The following is a 23487-nucleotide window of genomic DNA, read 5'->3' as shown; positions in this document are numbered from 1 at the left end:
AATTCTTTGCACTGGTCTTCACGGCTGAGGATGTGAGGGAGATTCCCAAACCTGAGCCATTCTTCTTAGGTGACAGATCTGAGGAACTGTCCCAGATTGAGGTATCATTAGAGGAGGTTTTGGAACAAATTGATAAATTAAACAGCAATAAGTCACCAGGACCAGATGGTATTCGCCCAAGAGTTCTGAAGGAACTCTAATGTGCAATTGCAGAACTACTAACTGTAGTCTGTAACCTATCATTTAAATCAGCTTCTGTACCAGATGACTGGAAAGCTAATGTGATGCCAATTTTTAAAAAGGGCTCCAGAGGTGATCCCGGCAATTACAGGCCTGTAAGCCTGACTTCAGTACCAGGCAAGCTGGTTGAAACTATAATAAAGAACAATATTTTCAGACATATAGATGAACATAATTTGTTGAGGAAGAGTCAACATGGTTTTAGTAAAGGGAAATCATGCCTCACCAATCTACTAGAATTCTTTGAGGTGGTCAACAAGCATGTGGACCAAGGAGATCCAGTGGATATAGTGTACTTAGATTTTCAGAAAGCCTTTGACAAGGTCCCTCACCAAAGGCTCTTACGCAAAGTAAGTTGCCACGGGATAAGAGGATTGGTAACTGGTTAAAAGATAGGAAACCAAGTGTAGGTATAAATGGTCAGTTTTCAAAATGGAGAGAGGTAAATAGTGGTGTCCCCCAGGGATCTGTTCTGGGACCAGTCCTATTCAACATATTCATAAATGATATTAAAAAAGGGGTAAACAGTGAAGTGGCAAAATTTGCAGGTGATATAAAATTACTCACGATAGTTACGACCTAGGCAGACAGCGAAGAGCTACAAAAGGATCCCTCAAAACTGGGTGACTGGGCCAACAAAATGGCAGATGAAATTTAACGTTGAGAAATGCAAAGTAATGCACCTTGGAAAACATAATCCCAACTATACATATAAAATGATGGGGTCTAAATTAGCTGTTACCACTCGAGAAAGATCTTGGAGCCATTGTGGACAGTTCTCTGAAATCATCCACTCAATGTGCAGCGTCAGTCAAAAAAGCGAACAGAATTCTGGGCATCATTAGGAAAGGGGCGGAGAATTGGACAGAAAATATCATGTGGCCGCTATATAAATCCATGGTACGTGCACACCTTGAACGCTGCGTGCAGCTGCGGCTGCCCCATCGCAGAAAAGACGCTGTATATTGGCAACGGTTCAGGCAAGGAAAAGGCACCTACACGGACGAGGGGCCGGGAACAGCTTCCCTACGAGGAGCGAGTAACAGACGGGGGCTCTCAGCGAGGAAACGAGAGGGCGCAGTCGCTCTGCGCACGCTCAGTACAACCCAAGCAGAACGTTCCCTGAAGGAGACGTTTCTACACCGCACTGGCGGGGTGAGACTGTCCCGGGGGTTCCGGGTCCAGCTCATGTTCGGGGGGGGGGGGGGGCTGACTCATGGTGCCCAGGGCTGACGCTATTTCCGCCCAACGCTTTGCGTCACGTCCCTTCCGCCCCCCTCCCGTGCGGCGGCGGCGCTCGCTGACAAACTACAATTCCCAGGAGCGCGCGGGGCCACAGGACTCGTTTTCCCAGCGTGCCTCGCGACGGGGTCTGGGTAGTAGTGCGCATGCGTCCTAGCCGCCCCCGAGCGAGGGCCCCAGTTTGACCTAGAGTAGCAGGAGACTATGGCGGCGGCCGCGGGGCTCCCGGGGAAGGTGACCGACAGTGCAGCCGGGCTCGCGGGGACCCGAGCGGGAAGGGGCCGGGCCTCACCGCCCCGGGGTCCATGGGCTCCTCGGCCGGGCCCGGTGGCCGCTGCACCCCCGGCCCCCCGCCGCGAGCGGGCCCGGGGGCTCCCGGACTCCTGGGTTCTCTCCTGGCTGGGGCGCCCGGGCGGGCTGGTGGGACTCGGCAGCGCGGGGCCGGCCTGTGACCGCGGGGCTCGCTCGGGCCCGGAAGGCGGCTCGGGGGATCGCCCGGCGAGCCCGTGGCCCAAGCGATGGTGAGACGCCCCGGGACACGCCGGCGCCGGCTCGCGGGTGTTTTTCCTCCTGACTCACTTTCTTGTTGAGGAAAATTAAATGTGCCCCCCCCCCCCTTTTCTTCTAGCTGCGCTTCTTCAGCACCGCCCTTGCCAGGCCCGCGTCCCAGCTGGTAAAGGTAGGATCGCTACAAGTGTGTGATCGCGCAGGGAGTTTCCCGGGGCAATTTCAACTGGCCTATGTTGGATATTTGTCACACACTGTTATGCCCGGGCTTTGCTGTTCCTAGGAAGGTGTGATCACTTCTTCAACTAGCAAGTCCCTTTAACTTCGCTTCACAGGAGGCACAAATGCGGTATTGTTGGTTCAGTGTGTACTAGATTGGCTGTGTCTATGCACAGAGTGTGAATCCCAAGAGTGTGTCTGCCTCATTTACCTGAAAAACTACCTGCAGTTAATTGAGACATCTCTCATGGAACAGATTTAAGCCCCTTGATTACTTGTTTGCATAATGCAATAGTAATTCTATTTAATTGGAATGCCTATAGGTTACTCAGAGTACGTCCAGACTACCCACCGTATCGGCGGGTAGCGATCGATTTATCGGGGATCGATATATCGCGTCTCGTTAAGACGCAATATATTGATCCCTGAATGCGCTCCCCGTCGACTCCGGAATTCCACCGGAGCGATCGGCGGTAGTGGAGTCGACGGGGGAGCCGCGGCTGTCGATCCCGCGCTGTGAGGACGGGAGGTAAGTCGGAATAAGATATGTCGACTTCAGCTACGGTATTCCCGTAGCTGAAGTTGCATATCTTACATCGACACCCCCTCCCCTCCTTAGTGTAGACCAGGCCTCAGTGATGCTAATGTGTTATTCTCAAGCTGGTTATTTTTGTTCCTCTTATAGTTCTGATGTGTGGGAGAATGCCTGAAGTATCTTACCACTTGCCAGTTCTTAGCTATTCATTTTTGTCCGTTACTTGTACAGTTAGTTTGCATGAATTTCAACTGCCCTGTTCTTTGCCATGGGGTATGACAATAGATCCCTTTTCTCAGTGTAGATAGTGCTGCCTCCTTAATCCTATGGGGTCTGTCCAGTACCAGGACAGGTTCTCTGTGACTCCATAGCTTCCAGTGTAGCAGCAGTAGTAGAAATAAGTCTCTTCTATCAAAACAGGAATTCCTTTTAAAGGTGGTAAAAGCTCTTTATAAGGGCTTCCTGCTTAAAGTGATTTGAGTGAAAACAAGACTGCTGCAACCTTTTAAACACTGTAACTAATTCATACAGTTTTAAATATGAGAAGCTCAATGGGAAGTTAAACTTGATGATTATACCAAAGGCATCCCAAAGAGTTATTGAGAAAATGGAGTTAAATATTCTATCTACAGGTGTCAAGATTTTTTTTCAAGTGACTAGGGGTTTTTTTGTGACTGGCTTAACACACATGAACAGGCCCGAACTCTGATAGTGGGTATTCACTACTTTCTGAGAATCAAGCCCCTTCAAGGTGTTTCAAGATGGGCACCCAAAATTACTAGTCTTTCAGGAAAATCCTGGTTTAGTGCAGTGGCATAGTGTGTGACAGCTGCTAATTGTATGTTGTGGAACCCAATCAAACTCCTATTGACTTTGATGGGAGTTTAGTTGACCCTTCCACTAAAATTGGGCAGAAAGGCAGCTGGTTCTGGCCAACGGGAACAAAGGACTGAAGAGAGAGGGCCCAGGTGTTCTGTTTGCTTGGACCGAAGAAGGAGGTTGGAGGAGGGGCTGTGGGGAAGGTGATATAGGGTGGTTTGCTGGAAGGAGGTCACTTCTGGACTCGGGTCAAAGAGCAGCCTGAGCCACCTAGTTGCACAGTGCTGAGACTTTCTAGGTTTGAGGGCCCTGAGAACTGCCTGTGCTGTGTTCATATGTACAGTAAACCCTTCTTTTTTATGCTGAGAGTCACCGTGGGGTGGCATTGCTCCCTCTGGGTGTGGCAGCCTCGTGAGTCCAGTGTGAGTGGACTCCCAGAGGGGCTGACAGAAAGAAGGCTCAGAGGTATGGTTCCAGGAGGCCTAACCCCAGAGAGTGAGTGCAGCCCTCCATCGCCTTTTGTTTAATGTCATCCAAAAAGTGCAGGGAGCTAAGCCATTCATATCACCTATCCCATGAATACCCCTTCTCCTCTCCCCCCCCCCCCTTCAAAAAATGCAACTAGACAACAGCGGGCTTTTAAAAGCTCTTATTTTTCACTTCATTTGTGGTAGGTCAAAACCTTTAAGGGTAGGTTGTTTTTCAAGAAGAAAGTCATGCATCTCCTGATGTTAAACCTGCTCTGAGTTAGTAACTGTCTCAAGCATTAGGAGTCACTAATTTGACTCTTCTGTTTTTCAAGCCTCCAATCCAGGTTTATGGACTGGAAGGTCGCTATGCTACTGCTCTCTACTCTGCTGCTTCTAAGCAGAAGAAACTGGACCAGGTAGAAAAGGAGCTTAGTCGAGTATTGGTAAGTAGGTCTTGTACAGTTACTTCTCTAAACAATTTAAAATTAAGCTATAAATTAAATGTTGTGGAAATGTTTTTTTCTTATACCGTTTTCCCCCCTTTTCAATTATGGAGGAGGAATTTCTCAGTCTTTAGCAAGTCCTAAATATTGCAAATTTAAAAACATCATTCATATATAGAATATATGATTAGTATTAAACACATGCTGTTGCTTTTCTGGTCTAGTTCTCAATATTGACCCTTGCCTTAATAGAAAATGTGAAGAGTCCTGTTTGAAAGAGGATTACGTTAATGCAAACTAAATACCATTTTAGCTTGTGCCAGCAATGTCCATACAGCTAGAGCACAACATTTAGGTGTGATCTATAATTCACACCCCCATTGTCTGCACTGTGGGGCTGTGTAGATATAGCCTTTGTGGTGTGTGTTTGTTTGTTTGTTGTTTTTTAAATCTACACTTGTCACTTTCACACTTGCATATTCTGGTTATCTTCACTTCCTAGCTTTTTAGTTCCTGGGGGCAGGTCTACACGAAAAACACTGCAGCTGTGCCACCGTAGTGCTTTAATGAAGACACTCTCCGCTAACAAAAGAGAGCTCTCCCATTGGTATAATTAATCCACCTCTGCAAGAGGCGGTAGCTATGTTGGTGGGAAAAAGCTCTCCTGCCAACATAGTGCTGTCTACACGACCACTTAAGTCAGTATAATTACGTTGCTCAGAGGTGTGGATTATTCACACCTCTGAGCAGTTTAATTATATTGCAGTAATTCTGTAGTGTAGACTTGTCCTGGGATTTTTCATCAGACTCTTCTATGCTTTGGGCGTGGGGGATTTTCTCCTTGTATATCCAGCTCAGTAAGTCAGGGAAGATTTATAAGAAGCTTTTTATTAGAAGTTTCTACTCTGCTTTGAAACTTTCCATGTTCCTCTTCATTTAGTTGATTTAAACCTGTGCATCTTCCAAGGATGTGTGTAAAAATGGGTGTACCAGGTTTTCTATTGGTGATCATGTTACCTATGTTTTATCTTTTTTAGACACTTCTGAAGGACCCCAAATTGTCTAGTGTTGTCGTGAATCCTCATATAAAGAGTGTAATTAAACAAAAAACCATAAATGATGTTTTAGTAAAAGATAAATTGTCTCCAATCACTATCAACTTTATGAGTAAGTAGTCATTGATATAACTATAGTCTGAGCATTACACTGGCAAATACTATTAAGTATTCATGACCAAAATTATTTGGATTGTCTTAATTTCTTAAGTGTCTAGGTAAAATGAAACTATTGAAGCATTTTGGTATTTGCTGTGGTTTGCTCTTTTGCATTCTTAACTCAGTTTGTATTGAATATATTTTTCATGTGTAACTTGTTTTAAACATTGCAACGTCTTTTTCCAGAAGTGCTTGCTGAAAATGGTCGCTTGCAACAGACTCCTGGTGTAATTTCTGCTTTTGGAAAGATCATGGGTGCACACCGTGGAGAAGTGCTCTGCTCAATCACCACTGCTAATGTAAGTTAGAAACATAAGAACTGCAGGATTGGGCTTAATTGGTGGGGGCTGCAAATTTTTTTGCTTAATTGCTCTAGGCAGCATGAACAGGTTGAGCTTGGCTATGCTTGAGAAATGAACAGCGCTGCATGTTCACCACGATACCTGAATGAAAGTTACTTATACACAGGCTTTCAGATCCCCAGCAACCATTGACCAGAAAACAAAACTGTTGTGGACTTTTTTCCTTAACTGACTTCAGTTGTTTCTAGGGGTGAAAGTAGAAATAGGGACTTAGTGGTACGTTGCTGGGTTGGGGCTGCCTCTGGCCCCCGGAAGGGGCGGGGCCTCGGGTGGAAGGGGTGGGGATGAGGGGGTCAGAGCCAGCCCTGGCCTGCCCTGTACCAGTAAGTGCCCTCCCCTGCCGGGGTAGCAGCAGCAGCTGGGGGCTCGGCCGCCGCTACCGCCCCGGGCCTTTTAATCCGCTGCCAGAGCCCCCGGCTGCCGCTGCTACCCCAGGGCTCTGGCAGCAGGGCTCCGGGGGCTATTTAAAGGGCCGGGGGCGGAGAGGCAGCAGGAGCCCTGGGCCCTTTAAAAAGCCCCCGGAGCCCCGCTGCTACTCCAGGGCTCTGGGGGCTATTTAAAGGGCCCAGGACCCACCTGCTTCTACTGCCCTGACCCTTTAAATAGCCCCCGGAGCCCTGGGGGTAGTGGCGGCGGGGCTCCAGTGGCTATTTAAAGGGCCCAGGGCAGTAGAGGCAGCGGGAGCCCCGGTCCTTTAAATAGCCCCCGGAGCCCTGCTGCTGCTACCCCAGGGCTCTGGCAGCAATTTAAAGCACCTGGGGCTCCAGCCGCTGCTGGAAGCCGGGCTGCCCTGGTATGCCGTACCGGGGCATACCGGCTTACTTTCACCTCTGGTTATTTCCCAGTGTTTACATAATTAACCAGGAGCAGTATTGGGGACAAATGGTTGAGGAAAACCACAGGAGGAATTTCTCAGAAATGGTAGGAAAACCTGCTCCTTTTGCTCTTGGTCTGTGGGGAATGGAAGTGGGAGGCTGTTCAAGTTTTGAGCCTCAGGTTGGAGAACCAGTGGAGCTTGCATTTTTACCTACAGGTCACTAGCTCCTCTGTGGGCAGTAACTAAATACTTCTAGTCTTTTTAGAGTTTTGGTTCCTCCTAGGTTGCCAGCCAATGACTTTTCCTAGTAAGTCTCCGAAAACCTAGGACTGGGCTATAATTAACTTCCTTGCCAGGCTAAGTAATTCAAAGCTTCCATTTCTTGTTCACAAAGCACACCAAGCTCTCTCTATCCACAACTTCAGACATTAGCATTGTCGTGAGCTGAAAGAACACCTTAGTTAATAACTTACTGGACATGTGAAAAGGCTTGCATGTGTGTTTGGGTGCACAAGTTCTCGTCTATGCACTAAGTTTCTGTGGCTAAAATTACCACTCTTGTGCCCATACCTGCTCTTTTATGGCTTTTAAAGACACTGATGTCACAATTTATTTTTTTCAATAACTTACCAGCAAAACAGCTAGAATCTATAACTGTTGATGTTCTCTGCAAAATCTGCTCCGATTCCAGTATGGTCCCCATCTCCATAGTAGCTGAATGCCTTAAACATTCCTGACTGTATCCTTTCTATATCCCTGTGAGGTAGGAAAGTATCCTCTCCATTTTGTAGATGGGGAACTGAGGTGACTGCCCAAGGTCATACAGGAAGCCTGTGGCAAAGCTGAGAATTGCAATCCGGAGAGTAGAGTCCCAGTTCAGTAATTTAACTATCTTTCCTATCTTCAATCTTTAGTACATGTTTGCAGCAGAAAATAAACTTTCCCTGTATAACCTAGGCACAGCTGTCTTGCTGATCAAAAACAGTCTCCGTCAAAATGGAGTGTTGGCAAAAGCATGCACTCCTGCTATTTGCTTCAGTAAGACATTAACATCAAATTGTTGCTTTTGACATATTCCTAAATGATATAACATCTATTCATGTAATTAAGTAGAACTAAAACTAACCGGTCCAAGGCACACCAAACAAATGCTACTTTTTATGCTCTCCCACGTTCACTGTTTATTACCCATAAGTGTCGCTCATCGCTCTTTCTTGCTTTAGCCCCTCCTCCAGGTTGTGTATTAAGCTTGGGAATAGAAAATTCAGGTATTTTTTGCACATTGGATATTTAAATACAGCCCTTCATTTTCTGTAGTTTTGATTTTGATTTTTTTAATTTCTTCTCTCTCTCTCTCCTCTTCTTCTCTCTCCCCCTCCCCCCCCCCCCTTCCCCAGCCCTTGGATCAGGCCAGCCTCACTGAATTAAAAACAGCTTTGGGTGGCTTCTTGGCTAAAGGAGAAGTCTTGAAATTGGAGACCAAGGTAAGGACTAATGGCTTGTGAATAAATTCCATAAAGTGAAGCAATTTCTGTAACCAACAGGCAGATCTGAGGTACAGACTCCATTGAAAGATCTATTGTAAATATTTTTTATGCATTTTAGTTTTTCTTGGTCTAGTAAAATTTGATATACATATTAAATTCTGCTTTTGATTATAAATGCAGTGGCATTTTTAATAACTACTAAACTTGCATCATGGTAACTGCAAGAACAAGATTACTATTAATTAGACAAAGCTTTTTATTTACTGCATAGAAAAGATGGCCAAATATTCAATTGTCAAATGGATTTTCATTTAATAGATGTGTGTAACTTTTTCTTCTTCCTAGACTGATCCATCAATTCTGGGTGGAATGATTGTCAGCATTGGGGATAAGTATGCTGACATGTCAACAAAATCCAAGATTCAGAAACTGACCAAAATCATGAGAGATACCGTGTAACATCTTATCCAACTGTTTTTCACAGTGAAACCTGTCAATCTATTATATGGAAACAATAAAATATTTCTCCTTCAATAGGCTGTAGTGTTTATTTAGAGTAAGGTGATTAACTCTGAAATGCAGCATTAGCTGCAGTAACCTCTCCAAAGTTAGGTTAAGAGCTTCAATTAGAGCCCTATTTAGCCACCCTGTAACTCTTGGTTTGGAAAATGGGCTTGGCCTGAATCTAGCGATAACTCTGAAGGCAATGGAGAACATTTTCTGTAAAAGTAGACAAATTGGTCAAACTGTTGAGTTGCACTACATTAGTTATTGTTCCTGTCTTTTAATCCAGGAACAGTGTTCATATAGGGCACTACAAGGATAAGTGCTCTATAAATGCCAACAGATTACGTTTGCTGTTGTATGAATCAATCTATTTTCAAAGACAGGAACAGTGTAATGCTTAAACTGCCATTAGTTGAAAACAGACATTTTGTCATGAAGCTAATGGAATGTTAAACAATGACCCGTTATCAATGAGTTCGCCCAACAGCCAAGTACATAAACTTAGGTGGATGAGTTTTGGCTGAAACAGCTATCAAGTATATAATTTCGTTGTACACGTCTGTTAAACTACTGAATGTACAATTGTCTAAAAATCTCAGTTGATCCATTTACTGAGACTTCCCATTTAAAGTATCTCAAAATATTCAAAAGCAAGATAAAAAATTAAAAGCAAATGGCTAATCGTAAAGCTGCATTGTAATGAAATATGCATTTCTTTAGACATAATTCTCCTCAGCTTTCAATTTTTTTTAAATAGTAGGTTTACCCTTTAAAAATCCATGACTTTTTTTTTTATGTAAGTAACCTTAAATGGTTTTGGAAACAGATTTTAAATATACTTACCTCAGTTGTGAGATCACCTATTTAAGATATCTACTATTGGGTGCACCTGACTGATGCTGCTGAGAGAAGACATGGAATGGGCAATACTATTCTGAGTTTGTTGCAGATGTGCTAATTCTTCCTATAGCCCATTGTACAAACAACCAGAGCCACTCTCCTTTTTTCCTATTTAAATAAAAGGACAAGTGGAAATTAAATGGTTTAGTAATATTTGGAGTGGGTGGAAGGAGAAGATTGAGTTCTATTAGAAGCAGGACACCCTGCTGAAACTGCTGCACTTCTTGAGTGGCAGGAGTTCTTTACCTAGGCGCCTCTCTCTCTCTCCCCCCCTCTCCCCCCCAAAAAAACAACAAAAAACAGGGGGAGACAACACACTCAACTGCAGGCTGAGGGAGCTCCTTTTTCTCTGCAGTGAGTGCCACTGAGAAATCCAGAACCAGCCATGTCTACCTATTAGGATAAAGTAAGGCCCCCAATGTTACAGGAAAAAGAAAAGAAAATCAGAATACAGCAGCACACTAAATCCTGCAGCTGAATTAAAATGCTAACTGGGGTCTCAACCCTACATTGAAGTGTAATTTAGGAGTAAACGGAGGATGAGGAATAGGGATCCTATTAGCACTTCCACTGTTTGTGTGGCTTGAACTTGCAATCTCTGTCAATTTCCACATCTGTAAAATGGGAACGAAATACCTATTTCCCAGAGGTTCTGGGACACTTTATTTATAGATATGAAAGCCTTGAATGAAGTGTGCTATATGTGCCAAACCTTAGTAAAAAAAATTGTATTTGTATTTCCTTGCATATTACTATGGTGTAAATCTTTAACCAAAAATATTTCATTGAAGATTCAAGCTTTTCTACATATTTGACATCATACACAATTCATTGTTAAAAAAAATTAGGTTTATTCTTGCATAATTTCATACATAAGTACAGTCTAATCTGTCAAACAAAGAATAGAATCTTATTTGCAGTGTTAATCTCACTGAATACAGCAGTGGAAGTGGGTGTAATTTGTACAAAAGGAATACTAAAAACTTTTCTTTGACCTAGTTCATAAATGGAATAACTTAACCAACAGGAGCAAAGGAAACAGCAGATTTAAAAATATTCATCCCAGCATGTTTGAGAGGGTTTCATAATATAAAGAAACAGTGTTGTCTAATTATTTTCCATTGTTACCTATGATGACCAGTTGAAAAAAAGCATGGAATGGATAGTGAAGAACAGATATCTAAATTAACACAACAAGTGTATTTTTCTGAAAAGAAAATTGTTTCCCCTGTTTACCTAGATCTGAGACAAATACAGGTAGCGCAAGTATTTTATAATGCCTTAGGAATTTGTAGGCTCTTATGAACACTACATACAGTACAATACTTCTTTTAAAGGAAACTAAACGATACCATTACTTGGCCACAAAAAGTGTACTAGCAAGTAACAACACAACCAGCAAGAGGGTGTTCCTTATTTTATGTATTAACATTGGAAAAAATACTATGGAGTGCCTTTTTCAATAACCTACCAACACTTAAGTAAAAAGTACCCCTGATAAAGTCTGTAAAGGTTTTAGAGCTAAATTCCTTTTCCAGTTAACTGAAGAAAGGAATAGGGTATTCTGCAAAACCTATTAATCACAAATTAGCGTTCTAAAAAGCATCTAATCCTTTTGTGAACTGTAAACTAGTTGGGGAAGAACTTTAACATTTATGATGCACTGTAGTTTCTCTTCTATTGTATTTCCATTCAAAATGCTTATGGAAAATTTTGAGATCTTTAAATAGTATCCCAGGTAGGAAAATAACAGCAAATTACCTCACATTCAACCAAAACCTGTCTTCCTAGTGGGCAAATGGGCCTCATGAGAAGATGCATTTTTTACAGGCCAATCCTCTTACCTTGAAATTTCATCAATTAATAAAATAAGGAAGCCAATGCATCCATATGCAGTGGGTTAGGACAGGTTTATGCCCCACTGAAACTGGATGCCAGTGGTGTATGGGCTTCAGCACAGGAGTACATGTCACGGCTGGTGCTCTGTGCACCACACAATGAGACTGCTGGGGGGTTGTTCCGAAAACACCAGCACCTAGGCCTGATTCAGGAAACAAAACTGTATTAATGGTGGAAACCTAGTGATAGCATCCCATGAGTCCTGCCCAGATGACCACAACTGCCCTGACCGAGTCCTCAGATGCTACCAAAATGGGAGTCAGTCAAAGCACACGAGGAAGCTGTAGTGTGCACTAGCATGGTCTGCATGGACAGTCGGTGCACAGCACGTTAGTGTGCTGTAGTTTTACATCCCAGCTTGCTGCGCACCAACTCGTCAGCTAGAAAAGCCCAAAGTAGCAGCAAAAAACATGGACCGAGCATAAGAAAGGGTTAAAATACTTTGATTAAACATCTTTCACCAGCACTAAAATGACTGAAGTGAAAGCAAATGAACAACAGATTAAAAAGCCAGCTGCAGTGGCTAGTCATTACAGTAACTCCTCACTTAACGCTGTAGTTATGTTCCTGAAAAATGCGACTTTAAGCTAAACGATGTTAAGCAAATCCAATTTCCCCATAAGAATTAATGTAAATGGGGGGGGGGGGGGGAGGGTTAGGTTCCAGGGAAATTTTTTTCACCAGACAAAAAACTATACACTCTCTCTCTCTCTCTCTCTCTCTCTCTCTCTATATATATACACACACACACACAGTATAAGTTTTAAACAAACAATTGAATACTGGTACACAGTGATGATGATTGTGAAGCTTGGTTGAGGTGGTGAAGTCAGTGGGTGGAAGAGGGTGGGATGTTTCCCAGGGAATGCCTTATTGCTAAATGATGAACTAGCACTTGGCTGAGCCCTCAAGGGTTAACACGTTGTTGTTAATGTAGCCTCACACTCTACAAAGCAGCAGGAATGGAGGGTGGGGAGACAGCATGGCATATAGAGACACACACACCCTGTGTGTGTGTGTGAGAGAGAGAGATGCGCATTGCCCTTTAAGTATGCTGACCCCACTCTAAGTACACTGCCTTGTTAAGTAGATCAGCAAGTTGAGACAGCAGCAGCTGCCAGCAAGCTCCCTCCGTCCTGAGCCCTGTTGTGTCCGCCCCCGCTCTATGGAGATGGGGTAAGCGGGGTAAAGGAATGTGGGGGAGGGGGACACCCTGACCTTAGCCCCTCTCTACCCCCCCTAAATCCCCCCCCCCCCACTGCACAGCAAGCAGGAGTCTCGGGGAGCAGCTCCAAGGCAGAGGGCAGGAGCAGCACACCGCAGTGGGGGGAGGGAGAAGCTAAGCTGCCCGGCAATTGATAACCTGCTGGGCAGCTGCTGCACAGGGAACTTAGGGGAGCGGGGAGCTGATAGGGGGCTGCCGGTCCACCCTGGTTCCAAGCCCCCACCAGCTCGCTCCAACGGGCTGCTCTTCCTGCACGCAGTGGACAAAGCAGGCGGCTGCCAAACAACATTAGAAGGAAGTATTGCACAACTTTAAACGAGCATGTTCTCTAATTGATCAGCAACGAAACAACGTTAACCGGGACGACTTTACGTGACGAGTTACTGTACTTGGGAAATTTGCAACAAGCCCGTGGTCAAACTGCTACCAAAAAAGAGGGTGGTAATAGTGCTTTCTACGCCAGCCATGCTGGATCTGTGACACCGAATACAGAAGAGCTTCCCTGGACAATTTTTGATTAATAAGTGGTGAAAAGATCAGACTTCAGTGGAGCTAAGGCTGCAGCTCAAATCCTTTAGATTTTGTAGTGCAGATTGACCACAGATCTCTGGGGAAAACAACCCTTTAGTTTCCAATCTATTTTCTTAGGCTCTGACCATATTTCTTCTCTTGCATATGATGCTACCATGCTCATCTGTGCCTATTACCATCTTCAAGAACTGCTGGCTGTTAGTATCATCAGATCACTGGTCACGTAACAATTCCCTTTTACTTGCTTGAAGTTTTGAGGTCCTAGAATTTAATGCTAAATACGTATTTTACAGCTTTAAAAAAGTGCAAGGAATTAAGTTGCAATCTCAGCAGAACCTCTTCTAATTACTATGTCAAGCAACTATGCTAGTTTAACATATTTCTACTACACCTTTTTATGCACTTAAGTTAGGTCCTAAAACATCTTCATATATATACAGAAAAATAATCTCAAAAACAGTTCACACTTTAAAATATTTAAAACAAAAAATTGTCTAGTCCTTTTTCTGTTATGTAATATTTGACAACATAGCCATGGTTTTATACTGTATACACATATAGTCACATATATATGTGTATGTATTTACATATACATTGATATAGATGTGTGTGCATACGCACGTGAACACAATGCCAAGTTTCATGTGGAATGCACATACAGGGCAAACCCTCTCAAAGCGAAGTCAATTTGACCCCATTACCAACTTTTCTGTGTTTCCAAGGTTTTGACTGGTAGATTAGCACTGATTGAAATTCCACAGTGGCACACACTGCAGTGTGAGTTTAGACTCCAGTGATGCTGGAAAAGTCCATATTTGTTACCTCTCAATTTTGAAAATGTAATAACATTACAAAAGTTGTATTAGCCATAATGATTATTCCCCCCTAATGCTACTCATGTGTAACAAAAGGTGGGCTTTTCAGGTTAAAAATTTGTAAAATGAACATTAAAAAACATTCCATCATAGAAACTCATGGAGAAAATATATAATTAAGTAAATCTAGCAAAAGCTTTGTAGAGCTGATCAGTACAATAACTTGCTGTCTCATTCAAGGTGCCTGAGTCAGGTCCCAAACACTATGCCACCTTTTGGAGCAAACAGTCTGGCTTTGCACCATCATTACACTTGGCAAATAGAGAGGGCTTTTGACTCCTGAACCAACTTATAAAATTATCTATTTCATTATTTTTAAATATGTTGCTGTGGATCAAAATTTCAATCATGATACTGTAAACAAAATTTTCTAGCATTCCGTGGTTACAAACCCAATGAATATCAGCTTGTAAAAAGGGAGAAACCTGAGATCAAAACTGCAAGAATATGAAATGCTTTGATTCCAAATCAGCAGAAGCCTGACGTTCTGTTCCATGCATGGGCTATATATCCTAACCTTCCCTCCCTCTGGGAGTCAGATAACTTGAATGGACTGTATAATTGAGGCCCCAAACCAGCAAAGCACTCTAGCACATGATTAAGTCTGTCTCTGTTCAGCAAAGCACTTTAGCAAGTGCTTAGTGCTTGCATGAATAAGGATGGGATTACTCCTATGGTTAAAGTTAAGCATCTGCTTAAGTGCTTTGTTGAACCAGGGCCATAGAGCTGTCATTGTAGATAGCAGGGCTGACAGATGAGCTTCTAATAAGAAGCCTAGAAAGTAGCCCCTACAGTAGCAATATATACATAGTGGTTTGAATAGTGCCTCTGTGTAGATTAAACAGAGTGAGAGACTGACCGCTTTCCAAATGCATGTGTTTAAGCGACAAGAGACCTAGAATATCCAAGCACTCTACACGGGAAGAAAGAACACTGGACTATTGTGGATTGGGTGACCAGATGTCCTGATTTTATAGGGACAGTCTCGATTTTTGGGTCTTTTTCTTATATAGGCTCCTATTACCCCCCACCCCTTGTCCCGATTTTTCACACTTGCTGTTTGGTCACCCTAGTTGTGGAGAAATATAGGCAAAGGCTTAGCCAGATGCTAAACATTCCCACGTCGTGAATTAGTCTATTTCAGAGCCTGCAGCGAAGACAGCCTAGGACGGGTAGTCAATAGGCAGACCAAATCCAGATCATCAGATGCTTTTGAATGGACCCTAACATCTTTTTATTTACTTATCATTGTTATTGTGGTGTGAAAAACGTTTCTCTGGCGTGTGGACCTTGACTATATCTCAACCAAGAAATTTGAACCTTGACAAAAAATAACAGACTACCCCTGGCCTAGATCCATCATCTAGCACCTTGGTGTACGCTTATGTCTACACTGCAAAGAAAGGCCCACAGCAGCGAGTCTCAGGGCCAGGGTCAGCTGACTCAGGTTTGCACTATGGGGCTAAAAATAGCAGTGAAGACCATTGGGCTCAAGCTGTAGCCCAGGCTCTGAAGCCCAGCGAGGGGGGAGAGTCTCGGAGCCCAGGCTCCAGCCTGAGCCGGAATGCTCACCCTGCTCTCCTTCGCCCTGTAGCACAAGCTCTGTGAGCTTGAGTCAGTTGAGCCAGGCTCTGAGATTCTCTGCCACGGGTTTGGGTTTTGTTTTTTTGCAATGTAGCCGTACCCTAAGCGTCCTGCTGGAATCCAGGCAGGGAGCTAAACGTCCCCCGGGCTCAATAACCTCCACCTACATCCAACAAAACACAAGCGGGAAGGGAGCGGCTCAGGCAAACTCCCCATGGTGCTTTGAAGAATGCACCTGACGCCCCACGTGAGCTGGCTGTGTCTGTACCCAGAGCTGCACTAAGGGCCTAACCCAATTGTCACTGCAGTCAGTAAGAGCTTTTCCATTGACTTTAATGGGAGATGAATCGGGCCCCCATTTAAGGGGACGACTGTCCTCCCTGCTGGTACTGGTATAAACAGAGAATGATTTTAGTGAGATTGCACTCAAACAGGCAATACAGCTACAGGCTGGGGAAGTCAGTCCTGTGAGAAATGGATATTTGGCACATTAATGCTGGTGGAAAGATCATGGATCCAGTTCTTTCTGTAGCAATGGCATGGACCCAAAAGGTTATTTATGTGACTTTTGGGTGCTCCTCAGGACTGTCTGGCTCACACCAGGAAAGCCAAGAGCCCTAGTGCAGTATTTTTATATCCAAGGAATCAGCGGGAGAGTGCTTTAAATACCAGGGTGACTCCTCTTAGCACAGGAGACATGCAAGTCCAGGCTGCACGGTTCCCAGAAAGATGACTCTTCAGTAACACCTGAAGACCCTGATCCTTCAAGGAGCTCCACTGAATTAAATGGGGCTCAGTGGATGCAGGAGTCTGGCCACTGGGAACAATTTGCAGGTGCAAGCTTTACCAGTGGTTCATTATTATTTATTATTATGGGGATGTGCACCACCTTTGCTAACAGTGAAGATCTCTTACGGTGTCCTGGGTCTGAGTTTTTATACTGAAGTGATAGAAGAATCCAGTGTGGAAGATTTGCTCTTGTATTCTGAGCTCTCTGAAATTACATTGGTTAGGACATTCTGCCTTTGACCACACATCACCATCACTAAGCAATTTTAATCTTTTTCAAGACTTGTGTCTGGTTACTTCCTGTTACTCACTAGTATTACCAGGCTTCATCCTGAGGAAGTGTTGGGAGACACCCAGCTCTCCCCTTGTTAAGATGAATGCACTTACTATATGTGAAGAGCGGACAGGAGTGAAGGAGGCTTCCCTTTATGACTACATTACCTGGCGATTCTGTATTACAGTATAAAACCAAACTACAAATACACAGTTTTGCCTCTTGTGGGCGCTCTCAGTATGTTTTTTTAACTGCTATATACAAAGCAAGATCATTTTTTCAGTGAAGGCAGTGAATGTGCTGAAATGTCACCGTATTATTTTTAGAAAAGATCTATAAAAAAGCATTACACCACCAACCAAGAAACTGCTACTACATGTTATTTCTAAGCAAATGTATTTCACCAATAAAATGGAGTCAGCTAACAGAGTGAAATGTACCCCCATGCCAAGGGGCAGGACAAGGCCTACACACCACTTAAGTCCCACTCAAGTACTAGTGGGAGCGCTAAAGAGGACTATACGTGGTGCTGACCTTCTGCACAGTGGTATATTTTACCCACTAGTGAACTGGGGGATAGTGAAGGAGAATGAAAGTCCCAACTTCTTTCAAGGCTCTGCCACGTACAGATGGCAATTTCACTCATCCTGAAGTTTTTCTGTGAAATAAATGACTCCATTCAGAGGTGGTGATTCTGACTGATCGCTGAGCTTATTTGTCTAGCGGAAGGTAATGTGGGTTCTTGCCCTCACTATAGTATTTACCTATATTGCAATATTGGTGCCATTCCGTATATTTAGAATGGCAGATACCGCACACACAGTGCTCCACGAGGTAGTAATAAGGATCCATTTTTTAATGATGGCCACTGTTGTATTTGTATGTGCTGGGATTTTCAAAGGAACCTAAAGGAAATAGATGCCCAGATTCCATTGGCTTCAAATGGAAATTGCATGCCAAACTCCCTCAGGCAGCTCAGCAAACCCCATCTATAAGGCAATGGCAGGTAAATTAAGTGTGTTATGCTGAGCACTCCATACCTGATTCATGACTTGATTACCGCAGTGTAACTCTATAGTAGTTAGTATAAACTTGATGTAACAAAGCAATGAATCAGACCTTCCTTGCCTGCTATAACGTTCTGCCATCATATCATTCTTTCATCATATCAAGGGATCATGGTTTTAAAAACTTGCACGTTTTTCCTTTTTCACTCAGAAGTATAATTGCCTGTTTGAACAGCTTGCATTTAATCAACCAAAAAGCTCTTTCACCCAATGCAAAATTGTAACAAGTTTACGACCTTCAAGAAAGTTAAATGCCAGTTTTAAAGTGCTGATGTCCTTTGGAGTCTTTAAGATCTCTAGAAGGTTTTAGTGTGTGTGTTTATATGAAGGGATGGCTCAGTGACAACTCAAAATGTAACCTAGCATGATGATATAAAGGGTTAATATATGCAGCAAGCATAGTGTATCATTGCCACATAGCCAATCATCAGATAACTTCTACAGAAAAGCATCTATTAAAGTATTAGTTAGACATGAAAGATTTTTTTTCTTGCATAAAATATTAGTAAAATTTAACACACAGTCTATGATATACAACTAGTGTGTCTAGACAAGAAAACAGCTCCTTGCACCGTCATTTCTATGGTGTGTTATTTTACTTGGCCTATCCAGAGTTTCCTAACACTTTTTCCTATGGTCCCTTCAGCAAGACAAAATGCCATTTTGCTCTCAGGCTTGAATTACAATACAGTTTTTTCCAACATGCTGTAATTTGGGTCTCCGCACATTAAGGCCTGGTCTACACTACGAGTTTAGGTCGAATTTAGCAGCGTTAAATCGAATTAAGCCTGGACACGTCCACACGACGAAGCCCCTTTTTTCGACTTAAAGGGCCCTTTAAACCGGTTTCTTCACTCCACCTCCGACGAGGGGATTAGCGCTAAAATCGGCCTTTGCGGATCAGACTTGGGGTAGTGTGGATGGAATTTGACGTTATTGGCCTCCGGGAGCTATCCCACAGTGCTTCATTGTGACCGCTCTGGACAGCACTCTCAACTCAGATGCACTGACCAGGTAGACAGGAAAAGCCCCGCGAACTTTTGAATTTCATTTCCTGTTTGCCCAGCGTGGAGAGCACAGGTGACCACGCAGAGCTCATCAGCACAGGTAACCATGATGGAGTCCCAGGATCGCAAAAGAGCTCCAGCATGGACAGAACGGGAGGTACGGGATCTGCTCGCCATATGGGGAGACGAATCAGTGCTAGCTGAACTCCGTAGCAGTAAACGAAATGGCAAAATATTAGAAAAAGTCTCAAAGGCCATGAAGGACAGAGGCCATAACAGGGACGCACAGCAGTGCCGCGTGAAAATTAAGGAGCTAAGGCAAGCCTTCCACAAAGCCAGAGAGGCAAACGGAAGGTCCGGGGCAGAGCCGCAAACATGCCGCTTCTACGCGGAGCTGCATGCCATGCTAGGGGGTGCAGCCACCACTAACCCAACCGTGTGCTTTGACACCATCAATGGAGAATCACGCAACACGGAAGCGGGTTCGGGGTACGAGGAAGATGATGATGATAGCTCACAGCAAGGAAGCGGAGAAACCGGTTTCCCCAACAGCCAGGATATGTTTATCACCCTGGACCTGGAACCAGTAACCCCCTGAACTCACCTAAGGCATGCTCCCAGACCCTGAGGGCACACAAGGGACCTCTGGTGAGTGTACCTTTGTAAATATTACACATGGTTTAAAAGCAAGCGTGTTTAATGATTAATGATTAATTTGCCCTGGCAATCGCAGCCAGTACAGCTACTGGAAAAGTCTGTTAACGTGTATGGGGATGGAGCGGAAATCCTCCAGGGACATCTCCAGAAAGCTCTCCTTCATGTACTCCCAAAGCCTTTGCAAAAGGTTTCTGGGGAGGGCTGCCTTATCCCGTCCGCCATGGTAGGACACTTTACTACGCCAGGCCAGTAGCACATAGTCTGGAATCATTGCATAACAAAGCATGGCAGCGTATGGTCCCGGTGTTTGCTGGCATGCAGACAACATCCATTCCTTATCTCCCTTTGTTATCCTCAGGAGAGTGATATCATTCACGGTCACCTGGTTGAAATGGGGTGATTTTATTAAGGGGACATTCAGAGGTGCCCGTTCCTGCTCGGCTGAACAGAAATGTTCCCCGCTGTTAGCCACGCGGTGCGGGGGGAGGGGTGAAGGGATCATCCCAGAGAATTGGGTGTGTGTGGGGGGGTAGTTGGGTTTGTGCTGCATGTTAACCCGGAAACCGCAGCCCCTTCTTTTACATTGCAAACCCATTTTAAATGGCCAACCCAACGGGTGCTTGGTATGGGAAATGAGGGCGCTACTGTTTGAAACCATTCTCACATGTTAAGAAGGTTAAAAAAGCCAAAAGACTGTGGCTTACCATGGCTGCCTGCAAGCCGAAATCTGTTGCCTGGCACTGCGTGAGTGATCTCTCACACCAAACCAGCAGGCCCTCAATATAAGAGGAAAAATGCGACCTTGTAACGAAAGCACGTCCTGTGTAATGTGAACAGCAAATTTTAACTTGAAAGAGTGTACCCATTGTTCTCTAAAATGTGTCTTTTTTAACCACCTCTCCCTTCTCCTCCACCAGCTGCAAATGTTTCTCCTTCACAGAGGCTAGTGAAGATTAGAAGGAGAAAACGGCAGACTCGGGATATGTTCTCGGAGCTCCAGATGTCCTCCCACGCTGACAGAGCACAGCAGAATGCGTGGAGGCAGTCAATGTCAGAGTGCAAAAAAGCACAATATGAACGAGAGGAGAGGTGGTGGGCTGAATCGCGGGCTGAAGAGAGCAAGTGGAGGGCTGAAGAGGATAGGTGGCGTCAGCTTGCTGACAGAAGGCAAGAGTCAATGCTCCGGCTGCTGGAGCATCAAACTGATATGCTCCAGCGTATGGTTGAGCTGCAGGAAAGGCAGCAGGAGCAGAGACCACCGCTACAGCCCCTGTGTAACCAACAGCCCTCCTCCCCAAGTTCCATAGCCTCCTCACCCAGACGCCCAAGAACGCGGTGGGGGGGCCTCCGGCCACCCAGTCACTCCACCCCAGATGATTGCCCAAGCATCAGAAGGCTGGCCTTCAATAAGTGTTAAAGTTTTAAACTGCAGTGTGTCCTTTTCCTTCCCTCCTCCCCCACCCCTCCCAGGCTACCTTGGCAGTTATCCCCCTAGTTGTGTGATGAATTAATAAAGAATGCATGAATGTGAAGTAACAATGACTTTATTGCCTCTGCAAGCGGTGCTCGAAGGGGGGAGGGGAGGGTGGTTAGTTTACAGGGAAGTAGAGTGAACCGGGGGTGGGGGGGGCGGAGGGTTCATCAAGGAGAAACAAACAGAAGTTTCACACCGTAGCCTCAGCAGTCACAAAACTCGTTTTCAAAGCTTCTCTGATGCACACCGCGCCCTGCTGTACTCTTCTAACTGCGCTGGTGTCTGGCTGTGCGTAATCAGCGGCCAGGCGATTTGCCTCAACCTCCCACCCCGCCATAAATGTCTCCCCCTTACTCTCACAGATATTGTGGAGCGCACAGCAAGCAGCAATAACAATTGGAATATTGGCTTCGCTGAGGTCTATCCGAGTCAGTAAACTGCGCCAGCGCGCTTTTAAACGTCCAAATGCACATTCCACCACCATTCGGCACTTGCTCAGCCTATAGTTGAACAGGTCCTGACTACTGTCCAGGCTGCCTGTGTACGGCTTCATGAGCCATGGCATTAAGGGGTAGGCTGGGTCCCCAAGGATAACGATAGGCATTTCAACATCCCCAACGGTTATTTTCTGGTCCGGGAAGAAAATCCCTTCCTCCAGCTTTTGAAACAGACCAGAGTTCCTGAAGACGCGAGCATCATGTACCTTTCCCGGCCAGCCCACGTTGATGTTAGTGAAACGTCCCTTGTGATCCACCAGGGCTTGCAGCAGCATTGAAAAGTACCCCTTGCGATTTATGTACTCGGTGGCTTGGTGCTCCGGTGACAAGATAGGGATATGGGTTCCGTCTATTGCCCCACCACAGTTTGGGAATCCCATTGCAGCAAAGCCATCCACTATGACCTGCACGTTTCCCAGAATCACTACCCTTGATATCAGCAGGTCTTTGATTGCGTTGGCTACTTGGATCACAGCAGCCCCCACAGTAGATTTGCCCACTCCAAATTGATTCCCGACTGACCGATAGCTGTCTGGTGTTGCAAGCTTCCACAGGGCTATCGCCACTCGCTTCTCAACTGTGAGGGCTGCTCTCATCCTGGTATTCTGGCGCTTCAGGGCAGGGGAAAACAAGTCACAAAGTTCCATGAAAGTGCCCTTACGCATGCGAAAGTTTCGCAGCCACTGGGAATCGTCCCACACCTGCAACACGATGCGGTCCCACCAGTCTGTGCTTGTTTCCCGGGCCCAGAATCGGCGTTCCACGCCACGAACCTGCCCCAGTAACACCATGATTTGCACATTGCTGGGGCCTGTACTTTGTGAGAGGTCTATGTCCATGTCAATTTCCTCATCACTCTCGTCGCCGCGCTGCAATCGCTGCAATCGCCTCCTCACCTGGTTTTGCTTTGGCATGTTCTGGCTCTGCATATACTCCAGGACAATGCGCGTGCTGTTCATAGTGCTCATAATTGCTGCGGTGATCTGAGCGGGCTCCATGATCCCAGTGCTATGGCGTCTGGGCTGAAAAAAGGTGCAAAACTATTGTCTGACGGAGGGAGGGGCGAGTGACGACATGGCTTACAGGGAATTAAAATCAACAAAGGTGGCTGTGCATCAGGGAGAAACACAAACAACTGTCACACAGAATGGCTCCCCCAAAGATTGAACTCAAAACCCTGGGTTTAGCAGGCCGTTGATTTCACGGAGGGAGGGGGAAGCAAATGAATACAGAACAAATCTGATCCATCTATTTTTTACATCTTAAGCTGGCAGCAGACGGTGCAGCATGACTGATAGCCATCGGCATCTTCTGGGTGTTTGGCAGAAAATGCTGTATTACGACTGCTAGCCATCATCGTCAAGACGGTTCAATAGGACTGCCGGCAGGACTGAGTCTCCAGGAGACAAAACATGTCTGCCCAGGTGCCTCTGACCGAACTCACTGAGGAGTACAACGACGACGGATACCAGTCGTAATACACCATCCACTGCCAAAAGGCAATTAGCTGCTGCTGTGTAGCAATGCAGTACCACGTCTGCCGGCACCCAGATGACATATGGTGACGGTGAGCTGAGCTGAGGTGAGCGGGCTCCATGCTTGCCAGGGTATGTTGTCTGCACAGGTAACCCAGGTAAAAAGGCGCGAATCGATTGTCTGCCGTTGCTCTGACGGAGGGGGAGGGGCCTGACGACATGTACCCAGAACCCCCCGTGACACTGTTTTTGCATCATCAGGCATTGGGATCTCAACCCAGAATTCCAATGGGCAGCGGAGACTGCGGGAACTGTGGGATAGCTACCCACAGTGCAACGCTCCGGAAGTCGACGCTAGCCTCGGTACTGTG

General features: G+C 45.2%; 1 protein-coding gene across 1 annotated transcript; it reads left to right on the top strand.

The window, feature by feature from the left end:
* The first annotated feature begins 1600 nt into the window (after nucleotides 1–1600).
* On the top strand, nucleotides 1601–8889 carry ATP5PO (ATP synthase peripheral stalk subunit OSCP). The gene is made up of 7 exons (XM_065412341.1): nucleotides 1601–1716; nucleotides 2111–2161; nucleotides 4365–4475; nucleotides 5513–5642; nucleotides 5876–5988; nucleotides 8266–8352; nucleotides 8701–8889. The coding sequence occupies exons 1-7, from the start codon at nucleotides 1687–1689 to the stop codon at nucleotides 8812–8814; spliced, it is 636 nt and encodes a 211-aa protein (XP_065268413.1). The 5' UTR covers nucleotides 1601–1686; the 3' UTR covers nucleotides 8815–8889.
* Nucleotides 8890–23487: the final 14598 nt, after the last annotated feature.

Source organism: Emys orbicularis, chromosome 1, assembly GCF_028017835.1.
Source record: "Emys orbicularis isolate rEmyOrb1 chromosome 1, rEmyOrb1.hap1, whole genome shotgun sequence".
In the NCBI taxonomy this organism is placed as follows: domain Eukaryota; kingdom Metazoa; phylum Chordata; order Testudines; family Emydidae; genus Emys; species Emys orbicularis.
Note: the sequence above shows the minus strand (reverse complement) of the source record. Positions and strands in the feature narration are given on the sequence as shown.